Source organism: Oncorhynchus keta, chromosome 5 (genome assembly GCF_023373465.1).
Source record: "Oncorhynchus keta strain PuntledgeMale-10-30-2019 chromosome 5, Oket_V2, whole genome shotgun sequence".
Taxonomy (NCBI): Eukaryota; Metazoa; Chordata; class Actinopteri; order Salmoniformes; family Salmonidae; genus Oncorhynchus; species Oncorhynchus keta.
The window spans coordinates 17,001,339-17,028,993 of NC_068425.1; the positions used below are offsets into that span (position 1 = coordinate 17,001,339).

The 27,655-nt window shown below is 44.2% G+C and overlaps 1 protein-coding gene and 1 long non-coding RNA gene across 3 annotated transcripts; one reads left to right on the plus strand and one right to left on the minus strand.

Moving 5' to 3' along the window:
- LOC118384592 (guanylyl cyclase C-like) lies at positions 1–24,992 on the plus strand. 2 transcript variants are annotated; one of them, XM_035771250.2, is made up of 27 exons: positions 1–1,178; positions 1,341–1,453; positions 7,384–7,451; positions 7,682–7,900; positions 8,109–8,227; positions 8,419–8,515; positions 8,616–8,721; positions 8,842–8,998; positions 9,625–9,710; positions 9,827–9,944; positions 11,538–11,619; positions 12,037–12,139; positions 12,406–12,468; positions 14,925–14,996; positions 15,397–15,501; positions 15,735–15,821; positions 16,126–16,258; positions 16,392–16,529; positions 16,805–16,893; positions 16,983–17,074; positions 17,892–18,050; positions 19,181–19,373; positions 20,788–20,962; positions 21,137–21,235; positions 21,373–21,467; positions 21,558–21,634; positions 21,746–24,992. In XM_035771250.2, exons 1-27 carry the CDS (start codon positions 968–970, stop codon positions 21,948–21,950), a joined length of 3,261 nt encoding a protein of 1,086 aa, XP_035627143.1. In that variant the 5' UTR covers positions 1–967; the 3' UTR covers positions 21,951–24,992. The 2 variants fall into 2 exon arrangements, with proteins under 2 accessions (XP_035627143.1, XP_035627145.1); XM_035771252.2 differs by lacking the exons at positions 1–1,178; positions 1,341–1,453 and adding an exon at positions 5,302–5,505 and having other exon boundaries at positions 21,746–24,991.
- Positions 17,085–25,936, minus strand: LOC127930026 (uncharacterized). Its single transcript, XR_008136552.1, has 3 exons — positions 25,695–25,936; positions 25,034–25,198; positions 17,085–17,348 (listed from the first exon to the last, which is right to left on the minus strand). It is a non-coding gene; the product is annotated as an uncharacterized LOC127930026 (long non-coding RNA).
- Positions 25,937–27,655: the final 1,719 nt, after the last annotated feature.

The following is a 27,655-nucleotide window of genomic DNA, read 5'->3' on the forward strand; positions in this document are numbered from 1 at the left end:
GTAAACTGGTCAACATTCCTTTGTCTTTGTTTTCCTTTCTTGTATTTTCGTTTCTCCTAATTCTCACATTGTTTCCTCCAATTCCTTCTGCTAGTCAGTTGAACATTGGATTTAGGCCTACTCACCTGTATCCTATACAAGGAAACAATAGAGACTCAATAAAGCCCATGCTTAAAGAGATACATTCTCAGAGGCAAGTAGATTATTGTAGGGCCTACAATAAATGAATAAGGGAAATTACAATGTTTCTATAGGGTGTTCTGCATACTACAGGATTATTCCCATAAATTAACAGGGTCGACAAATAGCATGTTTATAAACATGATTAAATCATTCAGTTTGAGATATATAAATAAATTAACTGTAGGTGTCAGGCATAGCTGCCCTCCCTCTTCTGTGTGCACAACTGGTGGTTGTTCATTAACGCCTGGGACAGAGTGGCTGGCAGGTACTATCTCACTGAAGCGCTCACTGGTGGATCTATTGCCTTCACTACTCCTTCAAACCTTTCTACTTTTAATATCAGAGGGTTGTCTACTTTTTTGTTAATTTACCATTTCTTTATCCAGAGAGTTGGTTGAGCTGACATAAACAACTTCTTTCTATCCCATTTGTTCTTGTTCTACCTTATAGCTCTGGTAGGTGTGTCTCCTGTGATTGCAACTAACTTAGTGTTCATTTGTTTTTTGTATTTGATGGTCTGTCCATTATTTTTCATTTTATATTTAGCCTGTCTAAGAATTGAAGTCGTTTACTCAAATAGATTTTTTTATTTTTACAGTCCAGCTTTTTAAAACAATATTTTTTCTTATTTCTATTTCTAACTTTTCTACCGTTTTGGTTTGGAGTAGCCTGTAACCTTTAAGGGTGTGTCTTTAAAGATGTCAAGAATTTCTACATCGGGATTTAGATAGTGGAGTCTTTTTTACAGTATTTAAAAAAAAATCCTGTTCTATACAGCATCAAAATGGTGAATTCACATTGTTTTCTTTGCGTCGGAGTCTTATTTGTGGCACTTGTTGAGAGCCGAATGCTGGACAAGTGCATGAAATCCAAACCCAAATACACCATGAATGTTGTACTTTTGGAGGATCAAACCTCAGACTGGAGCCTCAGGTTTGTAAAGGGTGCAGTGTTGCAAGCAATTGAAGCGGACAGGCAACTGAACATGGCAGCAGGTACAGAAACATGCATTTATTTTTTCATTTCAACATAAAACAAACATGTCAGTGATTAAACTAAATTCAGCTGTAACCTACCACACAAACCTATTGGACATTTCATTATGCTCGATAACAGTTATTATCTCATCCTCCTATAACACTCTCTCCCTTGCCAAGGTTTGAACACCAATTTAACAGCCAATTTCAATGGGTTTAACACCACGCTGTACAAACGAAGGGGCTGTGGGAGCAGCACCTGCGAGGGAGTGGAGATACTCAAGTCCCTGCATGTGAGCCAGTCTTTTTTAGACAGTAACGTCCATTCCCATCTTGATACCATCTCTTCCAGGAGACCATTGCTACTTGAATTACAGTTGAAGTCGGAAGTTTACATACACTTAGGTTGGAGTCATTAAAACTCATTTTTCACCCACTCCACACATTTCCTGTTCGCTATAGTTTTGGCAAGTCAGTTAGGACATCAACTTTGTGCATGACACAAGTAATTTTTCCAACAATTGTTTATAGACAGATTATTTCACTTATAACTCACTGTATCACAATTCCATTGGGTCAGAAGTTTACATACACTAAGTTGACTGTGCCTTTAAACAGCTTGGAAAATTCAATAAAATGATTACATGGCTTTAGAAGCTTCTGAGGCTAATTGACATAATTTGAGTCAATTGGAGGTGTACCTGTGGATGTATTGCAAGGCCTACCTTCAAGTGCCTCTTTGCTTGTCATCAGGGGAAAATCTAAAGAAATCAGCGAAGACCTAAATTGTGGACTTCCACAAGTCTGGTTCATCCTTGGGAGAAATTTCCAAACGCCAAAAGGTACCACGTTCATCTGTACAAACAATAGTATGCAAGTATAAACACCATTGGACCATGCAGCCATCATGCCACTCAGGAAGTAAACACGTTCTGTCTCATAGAGATGAATGTACTTTGGTGCAAAAAGTACAAATCCATCCCAGAACAATAGCAAAGGACCTTGTCAAGATGCTGGAGGAAACAGGTACAAAAGTATCTATATCTGTCACAACTTCCACCAAAGGTGGCTCCTCTCCCTGTTCGGGCGGGGCTCTTTCTTATTGATTCACCTGCGTTACCCGTGGTGATGGGGATACCCTGGTTGGCCCGTCACAACCCCATGATCTCGTGGCAACAGAGGGCTCTGAAGGGGTGGTCAGAAAAATGCTCAGGCCTCCCGGGTGGCGCAGTGGTTAAGGGCGTTGTACTGCAGCGCCAGCTGTGCCACCAGGGACTCTGGGTTCGGGCCCAGGCTCTGTCATAACCGGCCGCGACCGGGAGGTCCGTGGGACGACGTACAATTGGCCTAGTGTTGTCTGGGTTAGGGAGGGGTTTGCCGGTAGCGATATCCTTGTCTCATCACGCACGAGCGACTCCTGTGGCGGGCCGAGCGCAGTGCGCGCTAACCAAGGTTGCCAGGTGCACGGTGTTTCCTCCGACACATTGGTGCGGCTGGCTTCCGGGTTGGATGCGCGCTGTGTTAAGAAGCAGTGCGGCTTTGTTGGGTTGTGTATCGGAGGACGCATGACTTTCAACCTTCGTCTCTCCCGAGCCCATACGGGAGTTGTAGCGATGAGATAAGATAGTAACTACTAAACAATTGGATACCACGAAATTGGGGAGAAAACGGGGTAAACATTTTTAAAAGATAAAAGAAAAAAGAAGAGTGCTCATGTGTAGGAGTTTCCATAGGTGCTACTACAGTGGAGAGTCCAGACCAAGGCTCCACCGTGCACATTCCCTCAGAATATGCCGATTTGGCTCTCGCCTTCCATAAAAAGAAGGTGACTCAATTACCACTTCATCGACGAGGGGATTGTGCGATAAATCTCCTGGTAGACGCAGCACTTCCCAGGAATCACATGTATCCCCTGTCACAGGAAGAGACCGTGACTATGGAGACATGTGTCTCTGAATCTCTGGGGCAGGGGTACATTCGGCACTCCACGTCACCTGCCTCCTCAAGTTTCTTTTTTGTGAAGAAGGAGGAGGGAGGTCTGCGCCCGTGCATTGACTATAGAGGTCTAAATTCCATTACAGTGTGGTACAGTTACCCACTACCTCTCATCGCCACATTTCACCGCAAGCTTCTACACAAAACTGGATCTCAGGAGCGTGTATAACTTGATGCGTATGCGGGACGGAGATGAGTGGAAGACAGCATTTAGTACCACATCAGGTCATTATGAGTACCTCGTCATGCCGTATGGGTTGAAGAATGCTCCAGCAGTCTTCCAATCCTTTGTAGACGAGATTCTCAGGGACCTACTCAGGCAGGCAGGGTTTATATCATGACATTCTGATATATTCCGCTACACGCACCGCGCATGTGTCTCTGGTGCGCAGAGTACTTGGGCGACTGTTGGAGCATGACCTGTACGTCAAGGCTGAGAAATGCTTGTTCTTCCAACAGGCCGTCTCCTTCCTAGGATATTGTATTTCCACAGGGTTGGTGATGGAGTGTGACTCCCACCACGGTAAAGGAAGTGCAGCGGTTTTTATGGTTTGCCAACTACTACCGTATCCGGGGTTTTGGGCAGGTGGCTGCTCTCATTACCTCACTGCTGAAGGGGGGGTGCATCTGCGCTGGTCGGCTGAGGCGGACAGAGCTTTTGGTCACCTGAAGGCTCTGTTTACCTCGGCTCCCGTGCTGGCCCATCCGGATTCCTCTTTGGCATTCATAGTGGAGGTGGACACGTCCGAGGCTGGGATTGGAGCCATGCTCTCACAGCGCTCGGGTATGCCACCGAACCTGTGCTTTCTTTTCGAGGAAGCTCAGCCCGGCGGAGCAAAACTATGACGTGGGGGACCGGGAGTTGTTGGCTGTCGTTTGGGCTCTGAAGGTGTGGAGACATTGGCTTGAGGGGGCTAAACACCCTTTTCTCATCTGGACTGACCACCTTAATCTAGAGTACATCTGGGCGGCGAGGAGATTGAACCCTCGCCAGGCAAGGTGGGCTATGTTTTTTACCAAGTTTCAGTTTACGATGTCATATAGACCGGGTTCCCAGAACACTAAGGCGGACGCACTGTATGATGCAGAGGAGTGGTCCATCTATCCCACTCCCATACTTCCGGCCTCTTGTCTGGTGGCACCGGTGGTATGGGAGGTTGACACGGACATCGAGCGGGCGTCACGTTCACGTTCCTACTCCACCTCAGTGTCCAGCTGGACGGGTGTACATTCCAGTTGATGTTCGTGACAGATTGATCTGGTGGGCTCACACGTCCCCCTCCTCTGGTCATCCGGGCATCGGTAGGACGGTGTGAAGCCTTAGTGGGAAGTATTGGTGGTCCACTTTGGCCAAGGACGTGAGGGTTTATGTTTCCTCCTGCTCAGTGTGCGCTGAGTGCAAGGCTCCTAGGCACCTGCCCCGTGGGAAATTACACCCTCTTCCCGTTCCACAGCGGCCTTGGTCACACCTGTCGGTGGACTTCCTGAACGATCTTCCTCTGTCACAGGGCAACACCACGATCCTGGTTGTTGTGTATCGGTTTTCTAAGTCCTGTCGTCTCCTCCCTTTGCCCGGTCTCCCTGCGGCCCTACAGACTGTGGAGGCCCTGTTTACACACATCTTCTGGCACTACGGGGTGCCTGAAGACATAGTTTCTGATCGAGGTCCCCAATTCACGTCCAGGGTTTGAAGGGCGTTCATGGAACGCCTGGGGGTCTCGGTCAGCCTTACCTCAGGTTTCCACCCCGAGAGTAATGGGCAGGTGGAGAGAGTAAACCAGGATGAGGTTTCTGCAGTCGTATTGCCAGGACCGGCCAGGGGAGTGGCAATATTCATTCCATGGGCAGAGATGGCCCAGAACTCACTCCGCCACTCCTCTAATAACTTATCGTCCTTTCAGTGTGTGTTGGGTTATCAGCCGGTTCTGGTACCATGGCATCAGAGCCAGGCCAAGACTCCTGTGGTGGACGACTGGGTGAGGCGCGCGAAGGAGACCTGGAAGGCCGCTCACGGGTGCCTGAAACAGGCTGAAGGGTGGCAGAAGGCTAGCGCTGACCGTCACCGCAGTGAGGCCCCGGTATTCGCACCGGGGGACCGGGTCTGGCTCTCGACCGCTGAGTCCGCGGTTTGTGGGGCCATTTAAAGTCCCGAGGAGAATAAATGAGGTGTGTTACAGGTTACAGCTCCCCCTTATTACCGTATTAACCCCTCGTTTCATGTGTCTCTCCTCAGGCCAGTGATGGCTGGTCCACTTCAAGAAGCTGAGGTGCGGGAGGTCCCTCCACCCAATTGGACATCGATGGGGCCCCGGCGTATGCAGTTCGGTCCATACTGGACTCAAGACGTCAGGTGGGGGGCCTTCAGTACCTTGTGGATTGGGAAGGGTACGGCCCGGAGGAGAGATGCTGGGTACTGGTGGAGGACGTATTAGACCCATCTCTGCTGAGGGAGTTTCACCGCCTCCATCCGGATCGCCCTGTGCCTCGTCCTCCAGGTCGTCCTCGAGGCCGGCGTTGACGCGCTGCAGGGGGCCGCTCGTCAGGGGTGGGGGGGTACTGTACCGACTTCCACCGAAGGTGGCTGCTCTCCCTGTTCGGGCGGGGTTTGGCGGTCAGCGTCGCCGTCGCCGGCCTACTAGCCATCACCGATCCATGTTTCCTTTTCCGTTTGTTTTGTCTTTGGTTCTGTCACACCTGGTTTTCATTTGCTTTGATTCCTGTGTGTATATTTACCCCTGTTTCCCCGCTTAGGTTTGTGCGGGATTATTTATCCTTGTTACTTGTGGAGGCTTGCCTCAGTGTATTTTCGCGTGTAGTGATTTTAGTAAGGTGCGTTGTGGTTCTACGCCTTACGGGTGAACTGTTTGTTGCCATTGGATTTTGGGCATTTGTACTGGACTGTGTTTGTTTTGGACTTGTCCTGATTAAAAGTTACACGCTACACTGATATTTCTGCTCTCCTGCGTTTGACTCCTCACTTATCTTCAGTAGGCACGCAACAATATCCACAGTATAACGAGTCCTATATCGACATAACCTGAAAGGCCACTCAGCAAGGAAGAAGCCACTGCTTCAAAACCTCCACAAAAAAGCCAGACTACGGTTTGCAACTGCACATGGGGGCAAAGATCGTACTTTTTGGAGAAATGTCCTCTGGTCTGATTAAACAAAAATACAACTGTTTGGCCATAATGACCATCATTATGTTTGGAGGAAACCATCCCAACCGTGAAGCACAGGGGTGGCAGCATCATGTTCTGAGGGTGCTTTGCCATCACAATTTTAGATGGCATCATGCGGAAAGAAAATTATGTGGATATATTGAAGCAACATCTGAAGACATTTGTCAGGAAGTTAAATCTTGGTCACAAATGGGTCTTCCAAATGGACAATGACCCCAAGCATACTTCCAAAGTTGTGGCAAAATGGCTTAGGGACAACAAAGTCAAGGTATTGGAGTGGCCATCACAAAGCCCTGACCTCAATCCTATAGAACATTAGTGGGCAGAACTGAAAAAGCGTGTGCGAGCAAGGAGGCCTACAAACCTGACTCAGTTAAACCAGCTCTGTCAGGAGGAATGGGACAAAAATCACCCAACTTATTGTGGGAAGCTTGTGGAAGGCTACCCTAAACATTTGACCCAAGTTAAACAATTTAAAGGCAATGCTACCAAATGCTATTTGTTTGTATGTAACTTCTGACCCACTGGGAATGTGATGAAAGAAAGAAATGCTGAAATAAATCATTCTCTCTACTATTATTCTGCCATTTCGCATTCTTAAAATAAAGTGGTGATCCTAACTGACCTAAAACAGGGATTTTTTACTAGGATTAAATGTCAGGAATTGTGAAAAACTGAATGTAAATGTACTTGGCTAAGGTGTATGTAAACTTCCGACTTCAACTCTATATGTTGACTGACAGACTGATTTTGATGTGCAGATGAGAAGATGAATTGCCATTTAAGTGTAATTTCGACCATTCAATGTTGGCGGATCCGCTTGGCTAGTAAAACTGACATCAGGAGGAACATTTTCCATTCCTACTGATGTATACTGCAATTACTATACTGAAACTAAGCAGTAATTTCAGTCAGATTAAAATTGGGCTGTAAGATTAATAAAGATGACATTATTTCAGTAAGAGAAACGAGACAGGGACAAGCCCTTCCCCATTACTCAACAACATGAGTGCCTATGTTTATGTACATTTTTGTTTGTGCTCCAGACTAAAGGTGAGGTGGGATGTGCCATGCTGGGACCCTCCTGTACATTTGCCACTTTCTTTATGGTGGAGTAAGTACTCTCTCTGTCTTGCACGCACACACGCATGTTAATGATCCCCGTCTCTGTCATCCCCATTGAACAAGTATTTGTTTTGCCTGATTATTAGTAGTTGATGATGTGTACGTGTGGTAAATGACCCACTAGGTGATTATGATAACATTGTTTATTGTTATGCTGGTTTATAATATGCTGTCCTGTAAAATAAGGACAGATTGTGACCCCCGGTCTGTGTGTCTCAGCGTGGAGATAGGCCTGACCCTGACTATCCCCATCATCTCCGCTGGGAGCTTCGGTCTGTCCTGTGACTACAAGGCCAACCTGTCCCGCCTGCTGCCCCCGGCACGCAAGATCTCCAACTTCTTTGTCCACTTCTGGAACTTCACCAGACATGGTCTGAAGATGCACTGGGGGAGGGCTTATGTCTACAAGAAGGCAGACCAAACTGAAGACTGTTTTTGGTGAGATGGAACACCTGTGCATTTGAAAGGGGATTTCTGCCACGTCCACACATACAGACAGTACAGAGATGCTCATTGCATGTGTATGGTAGATTGTAACACTGTAACATACATATCTAGAGTACGTTTGATGTCTGGGAGAGAAGAGTTTATTGTTGGGTGCTCCATGGTGCACCGTTACATCACTTCCCTTTTGCCATCGTCATAGGTACATCAACGCGCTGGAGGCACCCTCGGTCCAGTTTGCTATGTCAATCTCAAGAGAGATGCTACGCAGCAAGAACGAGATAAAGAAAGCTATTCAGTCTGAAAACAGACACAGCAACGGTGTGTATCTCCCTCTGTCTTCTTCAATACCTTCTCAAGTCTTATCCATGCCTTACACTCCAGCCACTTGTTCCACCCCGAATAGGAAATAAATCAATGGATACTTAAAACAAAACTTTTGGAACCTAGCTACAATCTTTTAGATGTTATTTCATCACACAGATTTATAGCCCCTGCACAATATTTTCCAGTATTTATTCTCTGTGGAACCCCAGATGACATCACCACTATAAAGAACGAAACAACGATTCCCCCAGAAATTGTCTTCATCCTCATCGATATCTATAAGTGAGACTGGTTTTGGAAGTTTGTTACACTACATTACATTGTTTTGTTTTTTGAGGACACTGATTGAAAGTTGAAACCATGTGACTTTTCTATCTCCTAGCCATGGGTATCACACGAACATGACTGCCAACCCAAGCATGGACAATGTTCTGGTGCTCACCTTGCCTGAGAGACAATACAACAACACAGTAGTTTACAACAGCACGGTTAGTCTCTGCTCAACTCATCTGTCTTCATTCCTCAGTCCGTCTGACTTCCTAAAGTCTAAACAGAGATAACACTTCCCTCTCTCTGTCTTCCTGACTGCTTCTCCTCTCCTGTTGCAGAAGTTAAATGACTATGTGGCGGGTTACCATGACGGCGTGTTGCTCTTTGGCCATGTGCTGAGGCAGAGGTTGACCAGTGAGCTGAGAGGCAGAGCAACACAGTCCACCACCACAGAGCTCCCCGATGTAAACCCCTTCAGGAATGTCTCTTTTCAAGGTATAGGAGGGCCTAATGGCCAGGGCCATGGTCCATCCTGTCCTCAGTCCTCCATTTAAACACCATAACATTTTACGTCAGGCAACGGTGAGAACCTATACTTGTTGGACTTGGCAAAGCTGCTCGGCGGCAACCTTTAGCATCTGATCTTTGACTCTTGTCCAACGGGAACTTGCGCAAACCAGAACAGTAAATGTTTCATTTTTGTTACACCACTGTCATTCTCCACACAGGAACAAAAAGCCACACATTATGCAGAAACCCATTCACTTAAATTTATTTTACAGTGCAGTACATGGCTAATTGGAGTGTTCTCTCTTTGCTGACTTTTATGGACAATATTTCACATTTTGTCAATTAAAGCTGAGGACCATAGTATTTCAGCGGGTTATATGTCTTCTGCAACCTCTTGTATTAGATAACATTTCCCAACCTGAACCTTGAGTATAGCACTAGGTCATAGCCTCAATTTCTTTGGAATTGTTGCTCACAGTGGTGTGATTATTGGTACTATAATAAGGGAGCAACTGGTTGTTAAGGGCAGGTGTTTCAGTCAACAGTTTTCTGCTCAGGAGGATAAATGGTGATGCTCTTAAAGGGTTAGACATATTAGTGTCTGCGTGCAGGTATGGGGGGACACTACGTTCTGGATGAGAATGGGGACAGGGACGTGAACTTCTCTGTGATTTACACATCCACCATCGATAAACAGGTAAGCTTCATCCAATGTAACTGTTGGAATGGTCACCATCTCCGTCCCCTGTTAAACAGCAGCAGGACATCATTTAATGGTCACTTCATAACGCTGTCATTGCACCTCCCCTCCAGTACAAAACCCTGTTTGTGTTTGATACTTCCATAAATGAGACCAGAGTGGAGGACAACACCCCCTCACTGCCCTGGCCCGGGTCCCAACTGCCAGATGACAAACCAATCAACCCTAACGGTAATGGCATACAGTGTATTTGGAAAGTATTCAGACCACTTTACTTTTTCCACATTTTGTTACGTTACAGCCTTATTCTAATATGGATGAAATGTGTTTTTTCCCACATCAATCTACACACAATACCCCATAGTGACAAAGCGAAAGCAAGTTTACCTTATTTACTTAAGTATTCAGACCCTTTGCTATGAGACTCGAAATTGAGCTCAGGTGTATCCTATTTCCCATGATCATTCTTGAGATGTTTCTACAACTTCAATTTCCACCTGTGGTAAATTCAATTGATTGGACATGACTTGGAAAGGCACACACCTGTCTATAAAAGGTCCCACAGTTGGCAGTGCATGTCAGAGCAAAAACGAATCCATGAGGTCAAAGGAATTGTCCGTAGAACTCTGAGACAGGATTGTGTCGTGGCACAGATTTGGGGATGTTTTTCAGCGGCAGGGCCTGGGAGATGAGTCAGGATCGAGGGAAAGATGAACGGCGCAAAGTACAGAGAGATCCTTGATGAAAACCTGCTCCAGAGCGCTCAGGACCTCAGACTGGGGCGAAGGTTCACCTTACACCAGGACAACGACTCTAAAAAACACAGCCAAGGCAATGCGGGAGTGTCTTCGGGACAAGTCTCTGAATGTCCTTGAGTGGCCCAGCCAGAGCCCGGACTTGAACCTGATCGAACATCTCCGGAGAGACTTGAAAATAGCTGTGCAGCGACGCTCCCCATCCAAACCGGACAGGGCTTGAGAGGATCTGTGTAGAAGAATGGGAGAAACTCCCCAAATACAGGTGTGCCAAGCTTGTAGCGTCATACCCAAGAAGACTTGAGGTTGTACTCTTTGCCAAAGGTGCTTCAACCAAGTACTGAGTAAAGGGTCTGAATACTTACGTAAATATACATTTGAAAAAATGTCTAAAAATCAGTTTTTGCTTTGTCATTATGGGGTATTATGGGGTATTGTGTGTAGATTGACGTTTCTACCCCCAAGCGATAAGACGGCTGAACAGTGGCTACCCAGACTATTTGCATTGACCCCCTTATTTTATTTCCATTTCTGTCATTCAGCAGACACTCTTATCCAAAGTGACTTACACAGTAGTGAGTGCATACATTTCAATGTACACTCACTGGACACTCACACACACATGCACATTTGTTCACACTATTCCAATACACTGCTACTACTGTCTGTTTATTATCTATGCATAGTCACTTTAGCCCTACCTACATATTATCTCAATTACCTCGAGTAAGCCACACCCCATCACATTTATTCGCTACCGTTACCCCTTGTACATTACCTCGTTATAGTTTTTTTGTTGTGTTACTATTTTCCCTTAGTTTATTTAGCACATTTTTCTTACTTTTTAAAGACTCTTCATTGCTGGTTAAGGGCTTGTAAGTAAGCATTTCATGGCAAGGTCCACATCTGCTGTATTCGACACATGTGACAAACACTTATTTTATTTATAAACACTAGTGCTACTAGTAACAGTACAACGTTTATTCTAGTACACAAGCACTTTTTAAGTCTCTGTTACGAAGATACAGTATTGGTGGGGGAAATACTTATTCTATGTTTGTGATTCCAGATCTGAAGACAAAGGATATCATTGTGATCGTCCTGAGTGTCAGTGTTGTGGTGGTGACTGCCATCGCTCTGATCTTCTACAGGTCAAATATGCACCACACCAACCTCTTGATGACTTGATGTTACTTGATGACATGTCTCACTCACCTCTGTGTTTGTCTAATTATTATTATTAACCTTATTATTATTATTATTATTATTATTCAACGTATTACTACCATTATTATTATTATTAACCTTATTATTATTATTATATTTACCCTTCTGCTCAGTCACTTTAAACCTGATTACACAACTGTCACCAGAATCCATTTCATTGATTGGAACTGATATTGACCTTGTATATAATATTTATTCTCCTATCTATTTTTCTGACACTTAGCATTACTGCATAGTTGAGGAAGAGCTGGCAAGCAAGCATTTCCCTGTACTGTTTACACTTGCTGTATCCTGTGCACGTGACAAAGAAACTCTGATTTGATTTGATTTATGGCCGATAGGCAGAACATGAAGGAACGTCAAAACCAAAAGAGGTGGTCCCACATCAGCCAAGACCTGATTAGTCCGCTGGATGGGAAAGAGTTAAGCCTGGTCTCACTGAAGGTGAGCTCCCTCACCTCCTCCTTGTCATGATGTTTTTGCCTGTATGTTTCTATTTATAGTATGGTATCTCTCAAACTCCCATAATGCACGGCCAACACAAGCTGGTGTTACACTGATGTTGGTTTAAATTCTTTCATTTACATGCTGATACTCCCTGTGTTCTCTAATACCCAGGGATCTAATTGGATGCCTATAGTCTTGTGATATTTTATTAATGTTGATGGTTAATTCCACATTATTTATCCCTTTTTCTTTCTATATATCAGATCGATGAAGACAACAGGAAGGACAGCTGTTACCAGATTCACAGGGCTCGCTATGACAAAAAGGTGCCATTACACTCTTTGGTCCATAAACTGACGTAAAGACGTGGTGTGAGTTGTCATACCAGGGTCGTTCCGCGAAAAGATTGCCTTTTGCATCCCTTTGATTTGTGCACCAATATAACATTTTAAAAGCCTGTTATATTACATGAATTGTCCTTTAATGTAGACCACATGTAGAATTCAATACATCAATAAAGACTTGCTGAAGTGCAAACATGCAGCATTGTGACATGTCCCTCTGTGCCCCCCAAACATGCAGCATTGTGACATGTCCCTCTGTGCCCCCCAAACATGCAGCATTGTGACATGTCCCTCTGTGCCCCCCAAACATGCAGCATTGTGACATGTCCCTCTGTGCCCCCAAACATGCAGCATTGTGACATGTCCCTCTGTGCCCCCAAACATGCAGCATTGTGACATGTCCCTCTGTGCCCCCAAACATGCAGCATTGTGACATGTCCTCTGTGCCCCCAAACATGCAGCATTGTGACATGTCCCTCTGTGCCCCCAAACATGCAGCATTGTGACATGTCCCTCTGTGCCCCCAAACATGCAGCATTGTGACATGTCCCTCTGTGCCCCCAAACATGCAGCATTGTGACATGTCCTCTGTGCCCCCAAACATGCAGCATTGTGACATGTCCCTCTGTGCCCCCAAACATGCAGCATTGTGACATGTCCCTCTGTGCCCCCAAACATGCAGCATTGTGACATGTCCCTCTGTGCCCCCAAACATGCAGCATTGTGACATGTCCCTCTGTGCCCCCAAACATGCAGCATTGTGACATGTCCCTCTGTGCCCCCAAACATGCAGCATTGTGACATGTCCCTCTGTGCCCCCAAACATGCAGCATTGTGACATGTCCCTCTGTGCCCCCAAACATGCAGCATTGTGACATGTCCCTCTGTGCCCCCCAAACATGCAGCATTGTGACATGTCCCTCTGTGCCCCCCAAACATGCAGCATTGTGACATGTCCCTCTGTGCCCCCAAACATGCAGCATTGTGACATGTCCCTCTGTGCCCCCAAACATGCAGCATTGTGACATGTCCCTCTGTGCCCCCCAAACATGCAGCATTGTGACATGTCCCTCTGTGCCCCCAAACATGCAGCATTGTGACATGTCCCTCTGTGCCCCCCAAACATGCAGCATTGTGACATGTCCCTCTGTGCCCCCCAAACATGCAGCATTGTGACATGTCCCTCTGTGCCCCCCAAACATGCAGCATTGTGACATGTCCTCTGTGCCCCCCAAACATGCAGCATTGTGACATGTCCCTCTGTGCCCCCCAAACATGCAGCATTGTGACATGTCCCTCTGTGCCCCCAAACATGCAGCATTGTGACATGTCCCTCTGTGCCCCCCAAACATGCAGCATTGTGACATGTCCCTCTGTGCCCCCCAAACATGCAGCATTGTGACATGTCCCTCTGTGCCCCCCAAACATGCAGCATTGTGACATGTCCCTCTGTGCCCCCCAAACATGCAGCATTGTGACATGTCCCTCTGTGCCCCCTCTCTGACTTCTAGGAAGATTATAACTTAACCCCCGAATTTCAGCATCATTGTAAAGCCCTAGTTATTCTGTTGCTTTGACAGTCGTTTCTGAAGGTTATTATTTATTTCATGTGATTAGTGGTTCATTTACGTTTGTTCCTCATTTTAAGGTCAACCCTGTTATTTGAACTGAACTCTCGTTAATATGGTATAACTATTCCTTTTAAATATGTTTTTCAAAATAGACATCTTTATTCAGAGAGAAAATGTTTTTCAAAATAAACATCTTTATTCAGAGAGGTTGGGTTAAATGCGGAGGAAAAAAATCAGTTGAATGCATTCAGATGTGCAACTGACTAGATATCCCCTTTCCCTTTCCCTTAATTGTCAAATCATAGTGTAAAAAGCAAGTGAGCTGGTTCTAGTCTTTGTGGCAATTTTCTGGTGTTTGTGGTGTAAAACTGAGCGGTTCGAGCATAACGCGTCAACCAGGTTACCCATAGATAGACAGGTTACCCATAGATAGACAGGTTACCCATAGATAGACAGGTTACCCATAGATAGACAGGTTACCCATAGATAGACAGGTTACCCATAGATAGACGGGCTAGAAATGATAAAACAATAAAAAAAAATATGCATTCAATTGCAACCCCCTGTTGCACAAAACAAGCTTCCATTTCAATTTCCCCTGTCACACGGGGATTATGGCTGATTTAAGATGAAATCGTCAACCCTGTTACTTTATTTGACACTTAATAGGCACTTACTATAGTAATGCTTTTATTTAACCCCTTGAGATGGTGAAAAAGTGTTTTTCTTGAAGCTGAACATGTGCTCTTTGTGACAGTTACACTTCTTGAAAGGCACTGAATTGGAGGAACGACCCACCAGTAACTACTCTCAAAGGCTGAAATGGGCATAACTTCTACTCTATTATTATGGATCTATTATTTTCAGCCCGTGATCCTGAAGGAGCTGCAACACACAGACGGCAACTTCAGTGAGATCCAGAGGATTGAGCTCAACACTGTAAGGTTCTTGCTAGTGACTTCCTCTCCCCCGCTATCGTAGTTCCTCCTAACCTGCCGATTCAAACACTAGTCCAGTCAGCTATCCACTGATTTAGTGTCCATTTTGAGTGTCTACAGTATATGGCCCAAGCTCAAGGTCAACCATATATTTGCTTATCTTGATGTGAACAACAGAGGTTTGCGGATTTGTGTATGTATGTTTTGTGGCTTTGTGGCCCTATGGGGGAATCTTTCATCTCCTTGTCAATCAGAGGAGATAGACTATGTAACCTTATGTGGGCAATTAGGTGATAAAGGTAGATAAGTGTGAGGAAGTCATGATCACCCATGAGAGGATGTCTTTCACACAAACTCTCTCTCTCTCTCCTGCTTCCTCTCTCTCTTTCTGCCTCTCTCAGCTCCTGCGTATTGACTACTACAACCTGACCAAGTTCTATGGCACGGTGAAGTTTGAGTATGGTCTGTTTGGAGTGTTTGAATTCTGTGAGAGGGGATCCCTGAGGGTAAGAGGATTGGCAGAGAACATGACTTTATGGTGGGAATCAGTGGCCTACTTTCCACCCATATATCTTCATTGTGCAATGATAAGCAAATGACATTTACACACATGTTGATTACAGGACTCCTTTACCGACAGCGCCTGGGTCACAATCACAGTTACATTCATTCAGTTGTCAAATACACACTCAAGCATAAACCGAACTGCAGTAAACTCTGTAATTCACTGTCTTTACAGTATGTCCTTAATGACACAATCTCCTATCCTGAAAAGACCTTCATGGACTTGGAATTCAAGATATCAGTCATGTATGACATAGCTAAGGTATGCTTATGTATTTTGGTTGTACTATGTGTTTACTGTAGGTAAATGCACTGACATTGTAATATGGTGTAATCTAGTGCCTCCCAACATTTTTTGCTTACTGTACCACCAACTGAATTTTGCTCTGGCCGCAGTACCCCTTACCCCCTCATGTGCATTGAACCAGTAACCCTATGGTCTCATGAGTTCTCAAGTATCCCCTATGGATAGGCCAAGTTCCCCCAGTTGTCCTAGTACCCCTGGTTGGGAACCACTGGTGTTGCATGCTGTAGCTGTGTGGGGCTCACCCTGGTGGCGGTTTCAGGGCATGTCCTACCTCCACACCAGCAACATTGAGGTCCATGGCCGACTGAAGTCCTCAAACTGTGTGGTGGACAACCGCATGGTGGTCAAAATCACAGACTTTGGCTGCAACACCATCCTCAACCCCTGCAAAGGTGAAGCCCTCTGCCCACTATGTACCTCACAAGTAAATGATTCAACCTGAAAGTATTATGCCATGAAGTTAGTAAAAAACTCAAGCAGGAGATTGATTTGATATCCCATTCTGGTCCCTCTCCTTTCTGTCAGACTTGTGGACGGCTCCAGAACACCTCCGGAAGCAGGGGATCTCCCAGAAGGGCGACGTCTACAGCTTTGCCATTATCGCTCAGGAGATCATACTGAGGAAGAACCCCTTCTTCACCCAGGCCTGCTCCGACATCGCAGGTAACAACGGTCTGACGGCTAGAGTCAGAGAGTCATGCAGAACAGTTTTCAGCAATAGTAAAAGTTATCAAGTTTTTTATGTCTATGCATCTCACACTGGTAATTTAACAGCGGCTCCTGCTGGCCATTACATGTAAATACAACTTCTGCTCACTAGGGATCACTGTTATCAATTACTATTCTAGGGATTTTGCAAAAGGAGAGTGGAATTCGTATTATTTTACTGTAAATGAGGACATGTCTGTCAACTGAATTCCCCTTTCCTTCCTCCCCAGAGAAGCTGTACATGGTGCAGTACCCAAGTCAAACTGGCTTCTTCAGGCCAGATCTGAACTTTGAGACAGCAGCAGAAAACGAGGCGGAGGTACAAGGCCCCTCATAGCATTCCTCACGTACGCATGCATATCTGTGTCAGTTTGTATGTATGGTTGTTATTGTACTTGTCTCCTGCAGCTTTACATGCTGATAAAGAACTGCTGGGAAGAGGACCCAGAGAGGAGGCCAGACTTCAAGAAGATAGAGGGATCTCTGGGTAAGATATTCAGGTAAGCCCAGTGCTTTATGAGAGGGAGAGTGTGAGTGCATGATGTGTGAGTTTGTTTGTGTGTTTACAAAATGCCTGATATTCCAAATCTACACTGAATGTACAAAACACCTTCCTAATATTGAGTTGCACCTCACATGGACTCCACAAGGTGTTGAAAGCGTTCCACAGGGATGCTGGCCCATGTTGACTCCAATGCTTCCCACAGTTGTGCCAAGTTGGCTGGATGTCCTTTGGGTGGTGGACCATTCTTGATACCCACAGGAAACTGTTGACTGTGAAAACAACAGCAGCGTTGCAGTTCTTGACACAAACCAGTGCGCCTGGCACCTACTACCATTCCCCATTCAAAGCACTTTACTAAATGGAACACATACACAATTCATGTCTCAGTTGTCTCCAGGCTTAAAAATATATCTTTTAAAAATGATCTTCTCTTTAAATAAAATGTCTCTTCCCCTTCATCTACACTGACTGAAGTCGATTTAACAAGTGACATCAATAAGGGATCATTGCTCTCACCTGGATTCACCTGGTCAGCCTATGTCATGGAAAAGGCGGGTGTTATTAATGTTTTGTACACTCAGTACATTCAGTCAATCAAAACCCTTTTTACAAACCAAAAGCCATGGCATGTCAACAGCTGATTTGTGTTTAACATACAGACGTCTTAGAAATGTAGAGTTCTATCAATGCAAACGTTGGAGTGATAGACAATCTCCAATTTCGATTTTTCTCGTTAAAGATTTTCTGAGCTATTGGGCTTTTACCATTACAGAGATTTGCTCATTTTTGTTCCATGTTCCACAATCATTCAGCAACCTGCACAACCAGGCTAATGAGAGCTACATGGACAACCTGATCCGTCGGCTGCAGATGTACTCCAGGAACCTGGAGCACCTGGTGGAGGAGAGAACCTCTCTGTACAAAGCTGAGAGGGACAGGGCTGACAGGCTCAACTTCCTGCTCCTGCCAGCGTAAGTCATGCATCCCAGCTTAACCTTAACCCTTAACCCTAACTCTAACACTAGCTTCATGTCCACATCCTGGCTCAACCCTAACCCTGGCTACAACCCTAACCTTAACCCTAAACTGAGCTTCATGTCCACATCCTGGTTCAACCCTAACCCTGGCTACAACCCTAACCTTAACCCTAAACTGAGCTTTATGTCCACATCCTCGTTCAACCCTAACCCTGGCTATCACCCTAACCTTAAACCTAAACTGAGCTTTATGTCCACATCCTGGTTCAACCCTAACCCTGGCTACAACCCTAACCTTAACCCTAAACTGAGCTTTATGTCCACATCCTCGTTCAACCCTAACCCTGGCTACAACCCTAACCTTAACCCTAAACTGAGCTTTATGTCCACATCCTGGTTCAACCCTAACCCTGGCTACAACCCTAACCTTAACCCTAAACTGAGCTTTATGTCCACATCCTCGTTCAACCCTAACCCTGGCTACAACCCTAACCTTAACCCTAAACTGAGCTTTATGTCCACATCCTGGTTCAACCCTAACCCTGGCTATCACCCTAACCTTAACCCTAAACTGAGCTTTATGTCCACATCCTGGTTCAACCCTAACCCTGGCTACAACCCTAACCTTAAACCTAAACTGAGCTTTATGTCCACATCCTGGTTCAACCCTAACCCTGGCTATCACCCTAACCTTAACCCTAAACTGAGCTTTATGTCCACATCCTGGTTCAAGCCTAACCCTGGCTATCACCCTAACCTTAACCCTAAACTGAGCTTTATGTCCACATCCTGGTTCAAGCCTAACCCTGGCTACAACCCTAACCTTAACCCTAACCTGAGCTTTATGTCCACATCCTGGTTCAACCCTAACCCTGGCTATCACCCTAACCTTAACCCTAAACTGAGCGTTATGTCCACATCCTGGTTCAAGCCTAACCCTGGCTACAACCCTAACCTTAACCCTAAACTGAGCTTTATGTCCACATCCTGGTTCAAGCCTAACAACCCTAATCCTCTTAACGCTTAACCTTAACACACCTGCCAGCCTATTTAGCTTTTGGAAGCCAACAGAATGATAAGGAGTCGCTCAGCCTAACCTCCCATCCCCCTGCTTCCTTCCTCAGCCCAGTGGTGCGTTCCCTGAAGGAGACGGGCAGTGTGGACCCAGAGCTGTTTGATGAGGTGACGGTCTACTTCAGCGACATCGTGGGCTTCACCACCCTGTGCCAGTACAGCACGCCCATGGAGGTGGTGGACATGCTCAACGACATCTACAAGAACTTTGACAGGATCCTGGACCACCATGATGTATACAAGGTAGTTGGGACTGAGGCTTGACATGTTCACATACAGTGCCTTGTAAAAGTATTTAGCCCCTTGGCGTTTTTCCTGTTTTGTTGCATTACAACCTGTAATTTAAATTGATTTTTAATTGGATTTCGTGTAATGGACATACACGAAATAGTCCAAATTGGTGAAGTGAAATGAAAAAAAGAACTTGTTTCAAAAAATGTAAATAGAGATAAATGGTGCGTGCAGAGGTATCCACTCCTTTGCTATGAAGCCCCTAAATAAGATCTGGTGATACCAATTACCTTCAGAAGTCACATAATTAGTTGAATAAACTCCACCTGTGTGCAATCTAAGTGTCACATGATCTCAGTATATATACACCAGCTCCAAAAGTCCCCAGAGTCTGCAACACCATTAAGCAAGGGGCACCATGAAGACCAAGGAGCTCTCCAAACAGGTCAGGGAAAAAGTTGTAGAGAATTCCAGACCAGGTTGGGTTCTAAAAAAATATCTGAAACTTTGAACATTCCACAGAGCACCATTAAATCCAAATCCATAAATGCTATGTCTGGCTCAAACCCAACACCTCTCATCACCCGAGAGCACCATCCTCACAGTGAAGCATGGGGATGGTGCTCTGGGGATGTTTTTCATCAGCAGGGACTGGCAAACTGGTCAGAATTGAAGGAATGATGAATGGCGCTAAATACAGGGAACTTCTTGAGGGAAACATGTTTCAGTCTTCCAGAGATTTGAGACTGGGACGGAGGTTCACCTTCCAGCAGGACAATGACCCTAAGCATACTGCTGAAGCAACACTCAAGTTGTTTAAGGGGACACATTTAAATGTCTTGAATGGCCTAGTCAAAGTATGACTTAAAGATTACTGTACACCAGCGGAACCCATCCAACTTGAAGGAGCTGGAGCAGTTTTACCTTGAAGAATGGGCAAAAATCCCAGTGGCTAGATGTGCCAAGCTTATAGAAACATGCCCCAAGAGACTTTCAGCTGTAATTGCTGCAAAAGGTGGCTCTATAATGTATTGACTTTGGAGGGGGGAATAGTTATGCATGCTCAAATGTTATGTTTTTTTTGTCTTATTTCTTGTTTGTTTCACAGTAAAAAATATTTTGCATCTTCAAAGTGGTAGGCATGTTGTGTAAATCAAGTGATACAAACCCCCCAAAAAATATTTTTTAATTCCAGGTTGTAAGGCAACAAAATAGGATAAATGCCAAGGGGGGTGTATACTTTTACAAGCCACTGTACTAAAGAAGAATCTACAGTACTGTTGTTACTGTAGTATTATGGAATTGAAAGCATTCATACCATTTGAGATGGAATAGTTGAGTGGGGAAAACAGTTTTCATATAAATGTTATTATTGTATTCAGATGACATTTCAGAGGGTTATTGTCTCTTCTTCTCTCTCTGCCAGGTGGAGACGATCGGTGATGCGTACATGGTGGCGTCGGGGTTGCCGCGGCGCAATGGCAACCGGCACGCAGTGGACATCGCCCACATGGCCCTGGACATCCTAGCTTTCGTAGGGACCTTCCAGCTCCAACACCTACCGGGCATACCCCTGTGGATCCGCATCGGGGTGCACTCAGGTACCCCATCTCAGCACAATATAACTGGCCCATACAGTAGTTTGTATGGAGTTTTAATTTTCCCACAATTTAGTTTTATTTTAAGTTCATAATATTGGGCCAATACAGTCCTGTTAGCAACACTTTCACTGCTTGCTGTGTGTTTAGCTTTCACTGTGTCTGGTTTATTTACAGGGCCGTGTGCGGCGGGTGTGGTGGGGAACAAGATGCCACGTTACTGTCTGTTTGGAGACACAGTCAACACTGCCTCACGCATGGAGTCCACAGGCCTGCGTAAGAGACAGCACATACAGACACCGACACATCAAACATGAACACTTACATACATTCTCCTCAGCTATCACAAGCACAGCTCCATTCTAGCAGCATATATTCACCATAGGATGACACCTCTCATGCTTCCTCTCCAGCACTAAGAATCCATGTCAGCCAGTCCACCATAAACATCCTCCAACGGACAGACTGCAAGTTTGAGTTTGAGCAGAGAGGAGAGACCTTTCTGAAGGTAAGCTGGGTTCATAAAGCTATGCGACGGTTTTGTGAGTATAGAGTTCAGATTATGCCAACAATTTGTATGTTTGTGTATGTATTATAGGGTAAAGGCAATGAGATGACATACTGGTTAACAGGGGTGACAGGGACAGAATACAACCTGCCAACGCCCCCGACAGCGTGAGTAGAAACCACCCATCCTGATCGTATACTGTATCTATCAACCATATCTAAATGGAGTATTATGTATGTCAAATAATTCAAACATCTTGTCTCTGGTTGTCTCCTCAGGGAGAACTTCCAGAGGCTACAGCAGGATCTGTCTGAGATGATCGTGTCCAGCCTGGAGAACAGAGGGCCAGGGACCAACGGAATGAAGAAGAGGAAGACCCTCTCCACCAGAGTCAGGAGGAGGGAGACCAATGGGAGCCAGGAGGACGGCCTGCCAGAGTACCTGCACCTGGCCATCACAGACATTCCCAGCACCTACCTGTAGCCACCCAGGACCAGACTGCCTCCTGTGGAGATACAGGGCTACTACATGCTGTCAAATGGTGACCGTGGAGTCAAGTAGCCTTATACATAGGAAACCATAGGAAACTGATACAATAGTTACAGTAATGCCTTATACATAGGAAACCTGACTATTTTCCAATGAATTTCTGGGTAAAAGACATGGCTTTCTGGTTTGAGCTAAAGGTTATTTTGGGTCACATGAGCAAAATGTGTGGGGACGTTCCATAAATAGTCTGTAACGGAGATGCTTTAGGAAAACCTGAACCAGTAAACCAAGAAGCCCCTGAAGAAAAGACAAATATGAGTATTGTTGCATTTTCCCAGCGATCAACAATGAACAATTGTTCAAAATAATATCACTGATTATCACCGAAGCATAATAATACTAAAGCTTAATATTGCCATCAATAACGTGATGAGGTGATATAAGGTGATACATCTTATAGTGCATTTTATTGTGTCATAGTTTATCATCGTAATCTCAGTGCATTTTATTGTGTCATAGTTTATCATCGTAATCTCAGTGCATTTTATTGTGTCATAGTTTCTCATTGTAATCTCAGTGCATTTTATTGTGTCATAGTTTATCATCGTAATCTCAGTGCATTTTATTGTGTCATAGTTTATCATCGTAATCTCAGTGCATTTTATTGTGTCATAGTTTATCATCGTAATCTCAGTGCATTTTATTGTGTCATAGTTTATCATCGTAATCTCAGTGCATTTTATTGTGTCATAGTTTATCATCGTAATCTCAGTGCATTTTATTGTGTCATAGTTTATCATCGTAATCTCAGTGCATTTTATTGTGTCATAGTTTATCATCGTAATCTCAGTGCATTTTATTGTGTCATAGTTTATCATTGTAATCTCAGTGCATTTTATTGGTTCATAGTTTATCATCGTAATCTCAGTGCATTTTATTGGTTCATAGTTTATCATCGTAATCTCAACGCATTTTATTGGTTCATAGTTTATCATCGTAATCTCAGTGCATTTTATTGGTTCATAGTTTATCATCGTAATCTCAACGCATTTTATTGGTTCATAGTTTATCATCGTAATCTCAACGCATTTTATTGGTTCATAGTTTATCATCGTAATCTCAACGCATTTTATTGGTTCATAGTTTATCATCGTAATCTCAACGCATTTTATTGGTTCATAGTACGTAATGTGTTTTTATCCTCAAATTTGATAGTAGACTGAAACACTAATACGTCATCATTTTAAAGGCCCACAATTTTCTTTATAGGTTTTCCAACCTTTTATTAGTAAAGTGTGTCCACTGAATTGGAACAAAATAACTTTCTGTAAAAGTTGAGTATACTTTTGTTTAACCACAAACCTTGCCTCTTTCTTACCAAAATGTACTATATATGAGTCGGGGTAAAATTTCTACATGATACGTTTTTTTTGTTTTGTTGAGTGTTGTGTCAAATATATCCCCAAGTGAATAGCAGTTGCCACCTGTTTTTCCACATCATGCACAATATGTAGCCATATAATTGGTCAGATAATACCTTCATTCTAAAACTACCAGGAAAATCTACACAGAATAAGAGTTCAAATGGAAATATCCTATAACAGCCCTGTTATTATTGGAGTTAACCCAATCTACTCAAATTTGTCTTATTGTCTTTGACAATATTTAAGTATAGAAACACAAGTACATAGTTGTCTCCCACAGTATAGGCTTACAGGTTTGTCTTACATGCCTACACCATCACGAATGTGTATTTTTACATCTAAATGATTATACTGTACCAACAATACTGTAAAGAACAAGTCCTTTTGCTTAACAATGGCCATGTGATTTTATATGTCAAAATGATGTCCTCTCAGTCAGAGAGCATTGCACAGTCTTGGTGGTCACCAAAGCAGCATCTTGCATTTTGCAATTATGTTAGCACAGCTGTTCTGCCTCGAAGGCCAGCACCCCGGTGTCGCCTCTTTACTGTTGACATTGAGACTGGTGTTTATGCAGGTACTATTTAATGAAGATGCCAGTTGAGGACTTGTGAGGCGTCTGTTTCTCAAACTAGACACTCTAATGTACTTGTCCTCTTGCTCAATTGTGCCCCGGGGCCTCCCACTCCTCTTTATATTCTGGTTAGAGCCAGTTTGCGCTGTTCTGTGAAGGGAGTAGTACACAGCGTTGTACGTTTCTTGGCAATTTCTCACATGGAATAGCCTTAATTTCTCAGAACAAGAATAGACTGACGAGTTTCAGAAGAAAGTTCTTTGTTTCTAGCCATTTTGAGCCTGTAATAAAACCCACAAATGCTGGTGCTCCAGATACTCAACTAGTCTAAAGAAGGCCAGTTTTATTGGTTCTTTAATCAGCACAACAGCTGATTAAAGCTGTGCTAAAATAATTGCAAAGGGGTTTTATAATGATCAGTTAGCCTTTTAAAATGATAAACTTGGATTACCTAACACAACGTGCCATTTGAACACAGGAGTGATGGTTGCTGATAATGCTCTGCTGTACGCCTATGTAGATATTCCATTAAAATAAGTCTGCCGTTTCCACCTACAATAGTAATGTATAAAATTAACAATTTCTACACTATATTTCTGATCAATTTGATGTTATTTTAAAAATGGACAAAAAAGTGTTTTTCTTTCAAAAACAAGGACATTTCTAAGTGGCCCCAAACAATAAGGCAGCAGGTAGCCTAGTGGTTAGAGCGTTGGACTAGTAACCGAAAGGTTGCAAAATCAAATCCCGAACTGACAATGTAAAAATATGTCGTTCTGCCCATGAACAAGGCAGTTAACCCACTGTTCCTAGGGCGTCATTTTAAATAAAAATGTGTTCTTAACTGACTTGCCTCGTTAAATAAAAGGTCAAAAACCAACGGATGTGTGTTAACAGTTAAATAGACAGTAGGGCAGTCCCCAGAGAGCCTATCAGAGGGGAACAGAAACTAGAGGAGCTTCATGCTTAATCTGTCTTCAACCCCACTTCACTCAAATGAAAGCACTGAACAAAACACTTGCTGTGAAACACACATAAAAATACACATATTCTCCATTAGCCCAAATGGCATTCCTTACCTGCAGTGTGATTGTGCCTTGCCTGCAGTTTGTATATGATGAACCTTAGAAACATTGCCAGGATGGAGCCGTTCACTACGACTACCACTGATATCCAGACAGCTGGACTCACTGCCGGGTCGTACTGGGGAGGAACATCGCTACTCCATTTTACAGGTTGGGATTCTGGTGGAAAAGGATGACAAAGTCCCCATAATACTGTATCAATGCTGCTTATCAGTGACTATGCTGCTATATCCTCCCCATTGCTAAGACAATGGAGAGGATATATAGTGCCATATCAATGCCATACTATAGAGAAGCCAGTGAAATACATATTTTTTCCTAAAGAAGCACTTGCAGACAATAAAACCAAGATCACTTGCAGACAGAAATGTGAGGACAACCAAGATCTGCAGGGCTCTATTCAATCTGTTGGACTAGTAACCGAAATGTTCAAACCCCGGACAAGGTCATTTCCTATGCCCTGAACAGGCAGTTAACCCACTGTTCCCAGGCATCTGAAAATAAGAATTTGTTCAGACTTGCCTGGTTAAATTTTACCTTGAATGCAGTCTCTGCTAAAGTGGGTACATTGTCTTTAAATTCCATGCTGTAATTTTGAATTTCTGCGATACTGATTGAATAGAGCCCGTAGATAAACCAGAGCAGTGAAACTCACCTGTGTCTGGCTTTGGCTGAGGACTTGTCCAGCTGACTAGCAGGTTGTGCCCTGATTACAAGTCTTCTTTGCCATGTTGATGCCTGGTCATGTAATTAAGGCCCACACTAGAGAAACCTGCTGCCTCACTCTGTCCTTTGTGTGTGTGTGTGTGTGTGTGTGTGTGTGTGTGTGTGTGTGTGTGTGTGTGTGTGTGTGTGTGTGTGTGTGTGTGTGTGTGTGTGTGTGTGTGTGTGTGTGTGCGAGTGCGAGTGCGAGTGCGAGTGCGTGCATGAGTAAGAGCGAGCCAGAGAATAACATACAGTAAAACCATTTGGACCAGACAGAGAGAAAGACTTGAGGGGAAAGAAAGGGCAACGGGGGGAGGAGTCCCTCAACAGACGTTTCAGTTCTTCCTTTTGTAGGAAAGGATGAATCACCAATGTGTCCCGAGAGAGAGAGATCAAATTTAAACCAGAAAAAGTCATTTTTGACTGGATAAGATGTGTTCAGCTGAGGGTGCACATAAAAGTGAATAAAGATATGAAAATTATGGACACTGTTCAAATCTATTAACAACGATCATAGAAAATACATTTCTGAAGAGCAGCTTTCCAAGACATCAAACAAGTACAAAGTTCAAAGATATTCTTCCATGTATAAAAACAGAAACCCCACCGTAGCAGCAGGCCATGCAACAAACATGAGATCAAGAGCCCTGAGAATAGCATTGATATTATCATATAGTGAATTCAACATATGACAACATGAACTGTAATTAGTTTTAAGGTCAGGATTTGATTATAATACAAAGGGTACTGAATTTCAATCTAGGTTTAGGTCATTGACCTGAATTTAAAAAGATAGTATTTGGCACCGAACAAACCAGGCTTCAATCATTTTCTACATTGATTCAGCGTGTTTCAAAATATGTCTAAATGACGGCAGTACAGCAGCAACTCTTAGTCAATGTCCAAGACATAGGTCAACTGAGTGCATGAAGACAAAAGTAGGTAGGCTATTGACAAAACCCACGTAAAATAAGAATTCCTTGAAGCTTGATCATTATTGCAGCATTTTCCCCCCTGAGGCTGATTTACTATGTTGGACTGTAAATAAAGATGAAAGTATTCAAATCTATCTGCATTAACCCCCCCCCTCCATTACCCTAACCCCATAGGCAACTCTTTTTCAAACCCCCCACTCCTCTATGGCACCTCTCTCAGGGCATGAAGAGTGCAGGCTGCATGCTGATGAAGGGGAAGTCGTAGTGGTCTGGCAGACCCTGGTGAGCCGTGCTATTGAAGTCCTCCCAGGAGAAGGGAGGGAGGTCGCCCTGCGTCGCCCTGCGTCGCCCTGCGTCGCCCTGCGTCATGTGGAAGTCAGTCACCTACAGAGAGAGACAGAGACAGATGTTTATTACATTATCGTAAAATATGTAGAGATCGAACTGAATGAACGCTAGTTAAAGTTCTTCCTTGGTGTCATAGCATCCTCCTGGGCTGGGGTCTTTCCCTCAGGTCATTACAGCAACAGATGGACTTGCATGGGTCACCCTTGGAGTAGGGGTCATTTTTGTAGTCTGAAAGAGAAAGGAACACGGTTAACAGCTACTCAAAGTGAGAGCTGAGAGAATGTCGGGAAGAAATGAACTAAAGGAAATAACTAAAAGCTAACCAGAGTAATAAGAAATGGCCACAGGTAAAGGCAAGGAACGTAGGCACACCGTTGTATCTCATGATGTGTTTGAGGAAATATCTTGGCCCGGGGACAGAGGTCATAGGGGAAGTCCTCCCCGTACTCCTCACACATCTTCCCATAGCCACTCAGGGTGTAGATCTTTGGGTGGAAAGGCACGATATAGGAGGACCAGTAACCTGGGAGAGGAAGATCTTGCTCAATTACCATCTCCCCCATGGATTTTATCCCTGCTAAATTTATGCTTAAGATGTACATCTATTGGCAGTACTATATCCATATCC